At 39.7% G+C, this 15202-nt stretch overlaps 1 protein-coding gene across 2 annotated transcripts in view; it reads left to right on the top strand.

The window, feature by feature from the left end:
- The first annotated feature begins 1060 nt into the window (after positions 1-1060).
- Positions 1061-15202, top strand: part of fancc (FA complementation group C) — a 37478-nt gene continuing 23336 nt past the window's right edge. For both annotated transcript variants that reach the window (XM_054772836.1, XM_054772835.1), the window contains exons 1-4: positions 1061-1133; positions 4093-4264; positions 11811-11898; positions 11971-12065. In XM_054772836.1, the coding sequence (XP_054628811.1) occupies positions 4097-4264; positions 11811-11898; positions 11971-12065 (351 nt within the window). In that variant the 5' untranslated portion in view covers positions 1061-1133; positions 4093-4096. The remainder of the gene's footprint in view (positions 1134-4092; positions 4265-11810; positions 11899-11970; positions 12066-15202) is intronic.

Raw genomic sequence — 15202 nt, 5'->3', positions numbered from 1 at the left:
TATCCTAGTGGAGGTCCAATGCAAATATGCTTTTATTGATACCATGCAGCATAACAATAATGACTGGTGTTTTTTTTTTTTTATAAGAACTGATGGAGGACCAACCACTTAGCTCTTACTGACTGATGTGTATTCTTTAATCCCAATTTCTCTTCCATATTATTTGAAAAAAATGTACGCTATTCATTATGAAACTTTGCCAGCAAATTTTTAACGTACATTAATGTAGAGGTTTTTTTCCCCTATGAAAGTAGGCATAGACACATCACTTTTATAATGGTGTTTCCTTGGCAACTCGGGGCGAGCTGCGGGTCTGCTGCATCAACACAGCAGAGAAAGGACGAGGAGAGTCAGCAGGGATGGGAAGTCAATAGGAAAGACAGTAAGAAAACTACTAAAAAAAAACAACCTCCAACGCTGACGAGACTAGTTTATTTCCAAACATTGATTGAATTGAAAAAATAGTTTTGTTTTTTGTTTTTTACCACAGCACCATCTTGTGGATGTAGTGGGGCACCATATCACTTGCTCCTAATTTAAATTTGCCATTGACATCAATGTGCTACAGGAAACATTCCAGCTTATTCTGACATGATTGCATCACCAACTATGTTAATAATTTCACAGAGGCACGCACTAGCCTATGGTTTTCTCTTAATTAATAAAGCTTGAAGTGACCATAAAATGTTGGTCGCTGTATTTGGAAGGTTTAGTGAATGCAGCAGAAAGTAAATATGTATTTGCGTTAAACAGCATGTGTAGTGTTATTATAGAAAAAGGTCAAATGCAACTACTGTTAAACATCCACAAAAGGCATTCCATACTTATAACATATAGTACAGTACGTATATAAGTAGAATGTGTCATGCAAGCACATACATATTTAAACAACATCCATTATTATTATTATATCGTTACTATTATAGCAATAGTAATGGAATAATGCAAATAAGGCTTGTGCCGGCTGCATGAAGTCCACTACATTTCCCATCACCCCTTGTGCTCTAGCTATATAACGTCATCGTTCAACATTAGCCAATCACATTCTTCCGAACGCGGAAGTTGGTGAAAAGAGGGAAATCCAGTCGGAGTCGACTTCGGCTTTGCTGGGATTTAAATAGTGTCATTTACGGGTAAGTCATAAGTTTGTTTCGCCGAAACGTGCTCGTCACTACCATGTAAAGCAAGCAAATGTGAGTACTCTATATGGCTCTGTTTTTGTTTTTTTTTATATGCTACTTGTTTTACGCCAGACAAAACACCCCCAGCACAATGCAGCTTTGAGTTTACACATGCACAGTGGAGTCTCAAAAAAGTTGTACAAGGTGGAAAGTTACTAAAGTCTTTCGGAAAAACATGTCCCCGAAGTCGCTATAAAAGCCTTCAACTCAGACAGTCCTTAGGTGTAACGTCATGTCAGACGTCATCATATTTTGTGCGACTTCAAGGATCTTTTGCCTTTTATTTGGGCGTTTATGATGGATACCAGTGATGGCAGACAGGACAAGTGTGGCGATAACCATAGAATCGGAATAGAACTTTTTCATGGTCGTGTAACGACACAAGTGGTCCACATGTCATTTTCCTGGCTTCTGAGTACAATATGACTAAAGCAACAATAAGTCAACAAAAACAATAGAATGACAAACATACACTGCAAAGTCAGCAGTTTTTATTTTATTCCTTCACGTTCATCACAGTGTTTTTGAAGTTTTAATGTAAAGTGGTTAACTTCTTTTTACACTCGTATGACACTTGCGAATGTCAAAAAGCATCAAGTGGACGTCGTTCATCAAGCCTGCCTTATCGCATCCTTAAACTCTATGACTCACGTATCCTCAAAGCTTGAATAGTTTTATACAGTGTTCCCTCATTTATCACGGGGGATAGGTTCCCAAGATAGCCCGCAATAAGTGAAATCCGCGAGGTAGCCAACCGTTATTGTTTTACAATTATTATATATGTTTTAAGGCTGTAAAACCCCTCACCATACACTTTTCTCAGACAGGCATTGACATTTTCTCACATTTCTTTCTTGTTTAAATTTTAATGATCAACCTTGTAGGTTGGACACAAGAAATCAAGTGACACGCCTATTTCACTGATGTACAAGGTATATTTTCACACCTGATGTGACTAGTCTTTGATGCCTTCAGTGTCACGAAGTGACTTATGCCAAAAAGGTTGGAACCCGTTATGCAGACTGACACAGCGCTAGTAAGAAATACAATTTATTACACAAAGTAATAATGACAAAAATAACTAAAAAAAGATAACTAAGGAACACAGGGCTTGAGCCAAAAACTACAAAGAACGAAAAACACTGCAAGGCAGGAAAAAGGTACTCACTGAACGAAAGGAGCTGCAGGAAAAAAAGGTGCAGAACAGGTAGAGGCAGTAGCAAATCACAATGGCAGAAAATACACGAGCAAAGGGGACCAGTTGGGAGCCAAGGGCTGAGGAACAGGAAGCAGGGTTGGCAAGGTAATAACTGGCAACTAGGTAGTGGCTAGGCAGAGGTATATATGGGGAGCAGAAGATTGATCACAGGTGTCCCTGATTACTCATCAGTGCAGCCATGACACTGCAAGGACAAAACAGAGGCGGCAGCAGAGTGCAAAACAAACACAGAACATGACATTCAGCATGTTATGTGCACGACAGATTGCCTGCGCCCACTGCTCAGAACTGGAGTTTGTCAGCTCCTACAGGTACCCGGGTCTCTAGTTGGACCACTCACTTTCTTTGATGCTGCACATCAATAATCTGCAGGCCAGATTGGGATTCCCTTACCGTAATAAGGCCTCTTTACTCCCTCTGCCAAACATACCCTGGTGAAGATGACCATACTCCCTATGTTTGATTATGGTGGCATCATCAATGAAATGGCCTCCAAGAGAGTGTGCCCTTAGCGGAATGGATGCGCTCGACCATTCACCCATCTGTCCTACCACTGTGATCTTTACAAACTGATAGGCTGGCCCTCCCACTACACTCGGCAATTTCATCAGTGGCTTCTAGTTGTCTATAAGACAGTTCAAAGGAAAACACTGCAATATTTCTCTTGCAGCTTTCCCATAACAACTATCACCTGAGATCCAGTGACATTACGCTGTCTCTTCCAAAAGCCCGCACTGTGTTTGGCCAAAATTCCTTTAGTTTAGCTGCAGCGAGTGACTGCAACACCCTTCAACACTCTTAAACTTTCAGCTCTTCCATCGCTCCACCTGTTTAAACAAACTGCAGCAGTCCCTAGCTGACTGTTGTCAGCTTAGTGCTGATTCCTTCTGGTCTTGATATACATGAGCAATGACGTATGTTGTGTTTTTACTTAAATGTTTTTTCCTCATTGCTTGTATGGTTAGTCCAGGGTGTACCCCACCTCTTGCCCAAAGTCAGCTGGGATAGGCTAAAGCATACCCCCATGAACCTAGTGAAATAAGCGGCCTAGAAGATGGCTGGATGAATGGTTGTATGGTTATATTGTGGATTGCTGTATATGTTTTGCTTTTACTTTATGCTGGGGCCTCTTGCCAGGTCATCATTGTAAATGAGAAGGTGTTCTCTATTGATCTTACCCGTTAAAAATAAATAAAACTGTGAAAACAGTGCAGCCAAGTAGTGTAAGCCAATGTCGGCTCAGTTGCTTCAAGGCACTATCAATCAACTATCAATTCCTCACATTCACTCAATCTCAACAGTTTAATCAAAGTTTTCTAATGACCAATTAATTCTGTACAAGTGGATTAGCTAGAGCAGTGTCTTTGTTTGACCAAAGGTGTATAATGAGTACAATGGCAGTGTTTGTTTGTGATGTTGCACTTTAAGTAAACAAAAATAATTGTGATTTACGAATTAGACTGCATGTTTGTGTGAATCAATATTGCGTTTTTTTTGTGCAGCCCTAGTTTGTATTCAAATCATAGTTTTACACTGTGCAACATTTCAGCAAAATATGATTAAACTTTGATTAAAGCCATGTGAATTGCTTGTGGCTCCTTTCCCTGTTCTATGTAGCCACAAGACAAGACACAGCCTCCGACCTCTATGTAATCATGAGAATTGTCTTGTTTGTTTCTCTCGTACGAACAGAGTCATGTCTCAGTCAGTGGTCCAACTCCAGCAAACAGAGATCCAGTTCTGGCTGGACAAAGTGGAACATTGGGGTGAAGCTGACAGTGCAGACGTTTGTAAAGATGCCTGCTTTCACTTGAGCACACTGAGGGATTTCCTCCAGAGACTTCTTACACACATCACCAACGTGGTAAGTATGGAATGCTCTTAACAGCTATTGATGATTCATTCATACAACCATGCCTTATACACTTGTCAACCTACTGAGATAAATTATCAGTTGGATCAGCAGCCAAACGACCGTCAGATTAATGACGACCAACACTAGTACACACACTCCCAGCCTCTGTCCACGCTAGTCCATGAACAGTGAGTCCAGCGTTCCTAGGCCAACAGAGGCTGCTTTGTGCTCTGCAGCGATCACCTATGTCTGGCTGGCAGCGCTGCAATGTAACGTTTGTCAGGTAATAGCCGCGCTGGGACCCACAGTGCTAACCAAATGTATCCCCAAATCAGCTCCAGCAGCCTTGGGGATCGGGAATATGGGGCTGGAGGGGATGCAAGTCTGAGATTTCAGTGATGGTAAGACCACAACTTCTAGAAAACTCCTTAAAATGTTTACATGCACGGATGAAGACGTAAGACTGCACGCGTCGCAGCGGTCTTCACCCGCTGTGGAACACATGCACAACAATGGACAGGCGACCATGCGCAGTGATACGAAGGAAGAGAAAGTAACGCCGAGCGATTGTGAGGTCTGATTTTTTTGGAGGAGGCATTTTTGTGTTGCAAATATATTACTCTTTTGAATGCGTATTGTTTTGACAAGCCAAACTCTTTACTTAAGTGGCCCCACCAACTAACCGGAACTACGTTCCTCATAATCGAAATCCGACCAGAACTTGGCTCATGGGACGAAGTGGGGAGGTAAGTCATTGTTGATGTACTCCACTGCTGATGGGGATGTCACACAACTTCATGTCAAAAAATCCGAACTTCCCCTTTTAATCTATACATAAAGCCAATTTTAAAAATAACCACGTTGACAAAGTGCTGTACAAATGGGCTAAGTAGCCAAATGTAATAAAGTAGTTATTATGGTTATAAATACAAGGTTTCTCTCTGGGCTGGAGATAAATCTGCCGACGGATGGGAGAGAGTAGAGACCTGCGCAAGCGTAAACAAACTACTTGAGCACGCAGAAGCGGAGGATGAGTGAGAGAGTGCAGCGGTGTGCCTGCACACTCAACATGAATTACTGCAGGTTAATACAGATAATATCAAGCATGCAAACACATTTATTTAGCACAAAATGAATGTGTTCACTCAAACAATGTTAGTTTTGGCTTGATTTGGATTTTTGTGCTCAAAATCTGCTCTTGCCACCTCAAAAGTCTGGCACAAATATAACGCCATAGAAAGGGTTTCAATTTGTTAGACACGATAACGACTGAACTCTGAATCGATGGCCAGTTGCCTGTGGGGGCAGTGTTATGATCAGGACTTGCTTAATAATAGATGTCAATAGACATAAAAATAAAACATAAAATCATAAAATTTGGTTTACTTAAATTACTTAAATTGATGAGTATTTGTGAAAAAAACTTTCCATCTTCCAGTCATTTAGCATGACTCCAGGCATACGTCATGCAGAGGTGCGTAAAATGAAGGATAGGGTTTAAAATATATAAAAAAAAAAGAAAAAAAAGAAGGGAGAGAAAGCTGGTATAGTTTAATTGGACTGAAATCCCTTTTACAGGCCCTGAACTCATAAAAGACCAGCTGAGGATAGCCTGCTTCTTGGCAGCACTCTGCATCCCTTGATGACTTAACTACTTTCTTGTGGCTTGTGCCCCAAATGTCAAGTGTTGAAAAAGAAAGAGTTGTTGCTCTGGAAAGACTTTGATGTTTCTGATTTTCTTGTTGAGCTCAAGTTTTGCCTTACATTGGCCATGCTAAAAATTCAATACCGTACGCCTATCAGCATACCTAATGCATAAAAGGGCAGCAAGCAATTTAGCTGGCTTTGTTTATGTGCTCACGATAGTAACTTTGCTATTTATTGTTCTGATGATGTGTTTCCAATTTGCGTCCTTCATTCTAAATTAGCCAAGGACTTCTATAAACCTGTCCCCTGTCTGTCTCTAATCAAAGACACATTAACTGCAACCTTTTTTACATTAGCAACAATGTCAGCAAAGCATCAGAATGCTATGGATGCCATGTACTTTCCGTGTGATGCTATTGACATGTAAATGACCATATGCAAGTATATCATCATCAACGTGCACTCGCACAGCTCTGGATCACATCATGCTGTGGGGGGGGAGAAAGAAGGGGAAGAGAAGCCCACCTACTGTATCACCACTCTGCTTCCCATTAGTGGTGATCTCACTTTGAGTCAAGTCAATTGAGTCATGTTACACCTCTTGTCTGTTTGATGCTCTTTTTTTTTTTTTAACACACAGGCCTAAAGCTACCTAAACATTCGCTACTTTCTAAGATGAAATTGGGCATAATTTACATTTTTAAACCCATCTCCCCTCCTAGTGTGTTCCCCTTCTATTGTCGTATATGGAGAACCCCTATAGGGATCTTTATCGAGGCATTTTCCCCAACAGATAATTCTAGATGAATATTTAGCCCTGAGGTGGCAGTAGATCAGGCTGAATGTGTACTTGAAACTCTATTAAAAGACCCACAACACAACAAAGTCTTCTAACCAAAATGGATCCTCTTACTCAAACATACTGTTTTTAGACACACCTAGCTATTAGGGATGTAAATCTCTTTGTTATAGACGATTCAATTCAAATACACCAGGGGTCACCAACGTGGTGCCCGCGGGCACCAGGTAGCCCCCCACGACCACATGAGGTGCCTGCAAGCCTGCTTTTCATTCAGGTTTTCAGTTAATAATGAAAGAACAGTAGAAAGAAATGCATTCTGAAATACAAAATGTGAGTTGTGGACACCAGCATTTTGTTAATGTTCTGGTAAAACAAGCATATTCGCTTTGTTTGGGTTTAAAATAAGCTCTGAAATTAAATGTTACAAAAATGAGTAGCTCTTGGCCATTTTCATTTAGTAAAAGTAGCTCTCACAAGGAAAAACGTTGGTGACCCCTGAAATACACGATACACAGGTTACGAAAAAATTATAAATTTAAACCATATTTTTAAAAAAAGAACAATTCGATATGATTCAATGCAGTGTACAAATGATTCGATTCGATTCTACAGTTGTTGTTAGTTGATGTAGACATTAATCTTACATTATAAACTAAAGATGTCCATTATATGAAAATGGCATGCTTAGAATATTTTCAAATGTGTAAAAGAGCACATTTTACACATGTGCAAAAATAAAGTCAAGTCTATTTCTTGTTTCGACACAGACCCCTCTTGCTGAATGAACACCTTTTTGTTTGATGGGATCAATATTTTACATTCTGTATGTTATATCTATTTTTATACCTGTCAAATTTGGAACAAGTTCGGTGTCTTTAATGTTGCTAGAAATGGAAGTGGAGCCACCAAACTAAGTTTTGTTGTATACTGTGTGGAATGACAAACATCCATCTTATCGATATAAAATACAACAATGAAAAAACATCTTAGCCTTCATTCCAATCAATAATACAAAATAAATAGTGCAAAGCTTGTTAAATAATGACACATCTCTTCAAAAGTGACAAAAATGTGTCCATGCACAGTTAAGTACATGTAACTATTTGTCACATGGGTGCAATGAAAATGCTGTGTTAGCTTGGAAAAATAAACAATCCCATACTCAAAATTTCATAACAATGGTAAGCGTGCAACATTTCAGACTGAGCATACGTAGGTAGGTAACAAACGTGCAACATTTCAAAGTAAACAAATTACAGAGCAAATAAATGACCCTCCTCGCCTCTGTTGGTCTGGCTCAGGGGTGCCCATTACGTTGATCGCGAGCTACCGGTAGATCGTGAAGGTAGTTTGGGTCGATCGCATAAACGTCACTTTGTAGTCAGGTGACATTAAGCTCCCCTCCTGATTCGCTCTTGCTCCCCCGCGGCAAAGGTGAACAGATGTGTCAAAGTACACACAGAGACGCAACTTTCATCTTCTGATTATGGATAAACTAAGTGAGCAGTAAGATGCCTATATCTATAACACAAGTTATCCGCTCACTTGTTTTGTAGAAAAAAAAAAAAAGGGAATTGTTTGATGCCTTTGCGTCGCATCATGAACTCCACTATAGAAATGCGTGTTTTTGTACTCTGCCCTTTCTTAAACTATTATTTCATGATGAATTGGAAAATGTGCCCATTGCTGAAAGCTTTTTAATATGTTGCCTTCGACGGCATTGTCTTTTGCATAATCACTTTCATTTCTTGTAAAGGGGGAATGTTTTATAGCAAATGCTAACTGGACATAATACATGATGTATGTGTCTAATAAATGCTACGTAGCTATTTTGACAGACATACAGTATCATTTATGTACACAACTATTGAAGTTTTAAGTGTAATTATCTTTATTGCCATATTGAATTGAATTGTGAATGATCTAAACTACTTTGATTACCCGTAAACTTTGACACTGTGAATGTGAAATATTGATCATTAGTATTTAGTATAGCAGTTTAAAAGTTTACCAGTTGGATTTTATATATCTGTTATATGTTTTATAGTAAGAGAGAGATTGTGTTGACTTACAACTTTCGTGCTGAAAAAGTGCTTGCACCCCGATATACTGTAGATGTACAATGTAAATAAATTCTCATATTTATAAAGACAGTTAATATATACAGTATTTGATGTTCCAAACTTGAGTTTTTTTTCTTGCTGATGTGTTGAAAATCTTTCGCGGTGACGAGCTGGCAAGCTGTGGGGCATGCGCGACAATCCTTTCCCCGGTGCGATACCCGGTGGAGGTCTCAACAATCGATCGATCTAAAGATTTATGTTTGATTCTTATAAATACAGGAGGCTTCAACCAGCACAGCCGAATCTTGTCAAACCGGATATCCGGTTGCATTGATTTATTGTTCACAACCCTACCAGCTCTGTTGTGCATATGTTTGTTTTACCTGATGTTAGTTTGTCTGATGTCTGTTTTCTTGCTACCCTCAATCTCCTCTTGCATAAAATGAATCTCCTTTCCATGGCCAGTAACCACATGATGAGAAGTAAATGCAGGAGATCATTCACCTCCATTGTTGTTGAGTAGAGTTGAGCCAGGTCAGACAAGTGTTTTGTAGTACTTTAACGTACCTGAGCCGAGTAGGTTCCATGCGGTTTGAAAGAGACTGTGGAGCGTGTCCTTAGGTTCTCACTGTAAACACAGAGAAAGTCGTTGTCTTCTAATTCTTCCTTGTTTTATTTTTCTAATGATGAGTGATGAAAAAACGATGTGCCTGCACACCCAATCAGCCATTGTTTGAGGGCCACCGAGGAACGTATGGCCGATATCTCAAAAAGGCAGCTGCATGTGATCGTACGAGAGCTCTTTCTCTCTCTGTCAACACTTGAGGCCCAGTCTTGAGTTTCTCTCTGCTTGAGCAACTGCACATTGCCTCAATTACACTTGCATATGTCCAGTTACACTGTGTGGGCTTCTGCTGCAACAAAGCTGTGCTGTTGAACTTAATTAGCGCAGAGTTCAAACATATGATACAGGTTTGATATGGGTTAATCAGGTAACACTGTACACAGGCTTGGCGATGCTTTAGGTGCACATGTGCAGACATATGCTTCTTATACTGTATGTTGCCGCTTGGTTTGTCTATTTTAATGTGTTATTTGTGCTTCGGAGCGGTCACAATAAATGTTTAAAAATTCTCAAGTGATCTTAAAATTTCCTACAAACTTTTAACAGGCTGCTGGGTGAAGTAAAGCACATTGTGGCTTTTGAGCTGCACGAACACACACACACAGCAAAAGTATAGCACCCTGGACCAGAGCCAGGCTGTTTTGTCTTTCACTGTGGCAGTTATGGTGAGAACCACAACATGAAAACTGCGGCTCTCGGAGAGATGCAAACCTATGCAGTCCAGTTCGGCCTAATCCTGCTGAGATGGCGGGAATTCAGAGAGTGCTGACATCATCGAAAAAAAATGCTGTTTTTATTAAGACAACAGTGTTGGATATATGTGTGTTGCCATTCGTAGACCTACTATGCTGTTTTGGCTAGCTAGTTTTACTAATAATAATACCTCATGATTCAATCATTATTATTAATAGTAGTTGTAAAGTCGATTGTAGAGTTACCTTTCACATTACAGTAGAACCTCTAAAATCTAAAGCCCCTGAAGTCATGCAATTCAGAATTTGACCAACATTTTCTGGGAAAAAACAAAACGCCATGGGAGAATATATGGCGACCTAGGCTCAGAGAGCATCTAAAGCAGGGGTGTCCAAAGTGCAGCCTGGCGGCCGTTTGCTGTTTTTTTTGTTTTTTGAATTGGCCTGCAGCACATTGTAAAAATATAATTTAACAAGAAAGCAAAAAAAAAAAAAAAATAGTAATTTTACAAGAATAATATCAAAATGTTAGGAAGGACAAAAAAGGTGTAACGAGATGAGAATAAAGTCAGACCATTATTTATGATAACATTCTAATAGGTTATTATTAATATAATTAGTATAATAGATTATTTAAGAATAAAGTTATTTGGAAAAAGAAAGAAGAAAAAGAAAAAGAAAAACAATGGGGAAAGAACAAAGACCGAAGTTCATACTAATAATATGCTTTTTCACCTTTTATCACAAGCTCAGTTGCATTTTTTTCTTAAAATATAAACACTATAACTTCTTAGCATATTTACCGTACATCTGTTGGTTAACAAAACATCAAAGTGGCCCTTGCATCCTTTCAGTATTCAGTATGTGGTCCTCGGAGGAAAAAGTTTGGACACCCGGATATAAAGGAGTAGCTACCAGGGTAACTGTGTTTTGCTTTTCCTTTGCTTTTTTATGCTGCCTCCACACCAAAAGGAGCAGCATTGGCTCAGGAGGTAGAGCAGCTCCTGAGCTGGGTTTAGATCGGCGTGAGACAGGTTAGGTTTTTTTTTTTTTTGATGATGTGTTGTTGAGATTTCTGGATTGCCAAGAAAATGCCAGGTTGGTGGTTCTTACCCCGCTTCCTCCATCCCAGTCACTGTTGTGTCCTTGACTTAACCCACCTTGCCTTCAGTGCTGCCCACACTGGTGTATAAATTTGAATTAAGGTTTGGTGGTGGTCAGAGAGGCCATTGGCGTGATCGGCAGCCATGTTTTCCGTAAGTCTGCCCGAGGGCAGCTGTGGCTACAGATTGAGTTTCCCACCACCAGTGTGTGACTGGAGTGAACGAATAATGGCTTTCACTGTGAAGCACTTTTGGTACCTTGAAAAAAGGCAATATATAAATCCAATGCATTATTATTATTATTATTATTATTATTATTACCAGTGATTCCAAAGAAAAGAAAAGTTTAATCATAACCATATAACCAAAATCTATTGTAGTGACATTATCGATACATGCTTCTGTTTCAACAATTCCAGGCAGATGGCAGCCTCACACTGAGTCTTTCTTCCATGTGGAGTTTGTCCCTTGTTGGGTTTGAAGCGTGATGCCCAATATTTGTCCATATGAGAAATCCCTGAAGATTACTTTTGTCGTGATTTGGTCCTGTATACAATGACTTGAATTTAACTGAATATTATTGAACATGCTACAATAGATGGTGTTCTTTTGACTGTCCCAAGGGCTCCACGACAGAAACCATGAAGAACATGCCTTCTCTTGGCCAGATTGTGGGCCGCCTCTGCTGGAACCCGGTTGTTACTGCTGATGGTGAGTCCTTCATAACTCTGTTAACGAATGGACATATCAATACAGAATTTCTCCATGTTACTCTTTTTAAAGATGAAACCAGAGCGCTGATCTTCCAGTGTCTGTGGGGACTGCACACCGAGCAGCCGGCCAATGCTTTGGAAAAAAAGTCTAACCAATGGATACAGGTATGGATTTTTAGCATTTTTAAGAAATGCAATGCAGGTTTGCTGCTAGATTTGTGCATACTGTATTGACTCAAATATACAGTGCAGTTGCATCTCTTCAGGTCAATGGTGTGAAATGAGTGAGTGACCTGAAAAGTAAGTGAAAGAAAAGCGGCGACTCGCTTGGGAAGATGTCGCCACCTTCTGGTTTGCATGTATAAATCTCTAGTCCCTGAATGTAACATGACCCGACCTGAGACATTTTACTATGGAAAAATACTGTATGTTTGTTCAAATTAAATTTGCCCATATGGAAGTAATGGTAATTGAGTTAATGTCTTCACATTTTCCCTTTTTCCCATCATTGGTACTCTACAGTAGTGTCATTACCAAAACCACATAAAAACTATGGATTCTCCGATCGATCAATCGGCCACCGATCACTATCGGCTGATTGTTTGTGGAAAAAGCATGGTATCGGCATATTCCGATACTTGCTTTATAACGTCCATCAGCTCCGCCCCCATTGCAGCATCCAGCCTTATATCGACCATCTCCCGCGCACTTTCCCTTCACACAGCCAAAAACAAACATGTCTGCCGTGTGGGACTTACCTGTCGTTGTGAGTGTGATAGAAGTTTTGCACCGTGCACGAAAGATGTCTCGCCGCGTTGCCGTGTTAAAATGTAGCCGTGTGTGCGTGGCAGTCGGAGGTCTAAGGCGGATAGCCCAAAACGTGGTTGGCTTCGTCGGACTGGATGGCTGGCCATCCTCGGCGGTGGAAGAATCCGGGTTTGTGTGCTGTCGTATCAAAATTCTCCTTAAGCAGAGGTAGGGAACCTATGGCTTGGGAGCCAGATGTGGCTCTTTTGATGGCTGCATCTGACATTTCTTAATATGATAAAATGTATTTATTAAATTTTTTTTGGCTGACGTTTTAAGTAAAACATTACAGAAATCACAGTGTTAAAAATAATGTTCAAAATATAAAACTGTTTTATGCATCTTAATCCATCCATCAATTTTCTACCGGCTGTCCTTACGATATTTTCCAGGTCAGACATCAAAACTCGATTATTATTGGATAATGCAGTAGCCTACCCGGGTCATTGAGATGTCAAGAAGTAAACTTCCCTCCTTTAATCAAATAGTCAGCTAGCTAATTCTGAAGAGCCAACACTTTTGATGAAGAAGATAGTGAAAAGAAAGAAAAAGAATACATTCAGAGATATTATTGTATGTATGTTTTTATATTTTAGAAATGTTGGCCTTGCTTAAAAATGAATATAACTAAATGCGTGCAATGTTAAAAAATATTATATGGCTCTCACGGAAACACATTTTAAATTTCTCTTAGCCAAAAAGGTCCCCGACCCCTGTCCTTAAGGAAGGTGTCTAATCCTCTTAAGTTTCGCCAGTGATTTTGAAAACGTAAGTCAAATATGTTTTTTTTCTAAATTTTATGGTTCCCCTTTCATATCATATAGCCCTCGGGTCACCAATGTGGTGCCCACGGGCACCAGTGAGTCCCCCACGACCACACGAGGCGCCTGCAAGCCTGCTTTTCATTTACATTTTCAGTTAATAATGTGAGAACACTAGAAAGAAATGCATTCTGAAATACAAAATATGAGTTGTGGAGACTAGCATTTTGTTCATATTCTAGTAAAACAAGCATATTCGTTTTGTTTGGGTTGAAATAAGCTATGAAAATAAAGGCTACAAAAATGAGTAGCTTTTGGCCATTTTCATTTTGTAAATGTAGCTCTCACAAGAAAAAGCGTTGGTGACCCCTGATATAGACAATAGTACGTTTAAAAATGTACACTTAATCTATGTGATTGGTATCGGTATTGGCCGATTTCACTCATGGATGATTGGTATTGGTATCGGCAGCATAAAACCCTGATCAGAGCATCCCTAATAAAAACCAAAGAAAAAGGCAGAGTTTTTTTGCTGGTCACTGAGTGACATATGTTAAGATACTGCTACAGCTCTTTAAAGTTGTGTTTCTGTTAAATTTTAAAGATGTATTTTTCTCAAAATCTGAATTGTAAGACTGTTCAACTTCAGAGTTTCCGCCATATTCGAATACTTATGCATGGACTTCCTGTGTCCTCTCACCAGTGGTGGATGAAGAATGACACTTTTTTTTCCCCCTTGAACTCCCGAACTGTGAAACATACTTTCAAAGCAAATTCAAATGGACCATTTGACTTCCTTTTCTTCACCAAAGAAAGATTAGCATTTATATTGTGGTCTTACCCACTGTTTGACTTTACTGTGGTTTTCAGGCTCACCAGGGAGGCAAAGAGTGCAGATCGAACTTTTTAAACAGGGTTCAAACGCAGATGCTTTATCATGTGGAACCTTCATATTTTTACCAAATTAACTTAGTGTTGCTTTTGATTAAACATAAAAAAATCGTGCTAATTAAAACAGTGCCGTGAAAGGCAGCCTTCGCCCTTCTGAGGGGAAGGGTCTCACATGCACATATTCAGTACATGACTCACATGACTTAAGCTTGTTTAATAATTTAGTGAATTTCTATCATAAAGGCTACATTTTCAGCGCTGGAGCAAGCTAGCGCTATACTAGTTCCTGAAGAGGCGATAATGAGGCAACTTATGGATGCCACTCATTAATGAGCAATATAATTCTTTCAATGCTTACTCATCATTTAGTGCTTTGAGTGAACGGAAGAGCATAAATCCGTTGGTTACCTGAGACCTCATACGAAAGAAAATTAGGAACATTTTTTTTATCTCTTTAACTTTCTAGTAATATCCTGCCCCCTACTGGTTCGGAGTGTATAATATGCTCATGTTTGTGTACTAATTGTGCTTTTGCCCCGCATTGGTACCATTATTACCCACATGTATGTGATTGCATGTGTAGATTATTTTTGCCTTTTCATTTTGTTTCTCCTCATTGTTTGCCTGTCATCGCTGCATCAGAGTGTTCCAACTTGTGTTTTAAAGCAGACTTAAGTGTCGTCCTTGTAGGAGGACCACACAGTTATGCCGAAAAGCATGGCAGGGTCTTTGAGGGGATGATGAGTAAAGTATGTTATATTAGAGGGCTGCTGATTGCTTAATCTTTGACGAGGTTCTTTCGTGACTCAAGCGGGTGAACCACAGACAGTCCCTGGAGCCTCT

The sequence above is a fragment of the Dunckerocampus dactyliophorus genome, chromosome 4 (genome assembly GCF_027744805.1).
Source record: "Dunckerocampus dactyliophorus isolate RoL2022-P2 chromosome 4, RoL_Ddac_1.1, whole genome shotgun sequence".
Lineage (NCBI taxonomy): Eukaryota > Metazoa > Chordata > Actinopteri > Syngnathiformes > Syngnathidae > Dunckerocampus > Dunckerocampus dactyliophorus.
This window is presented reverse-complemented; position numbering and strand designations above follow the sequence as displayed.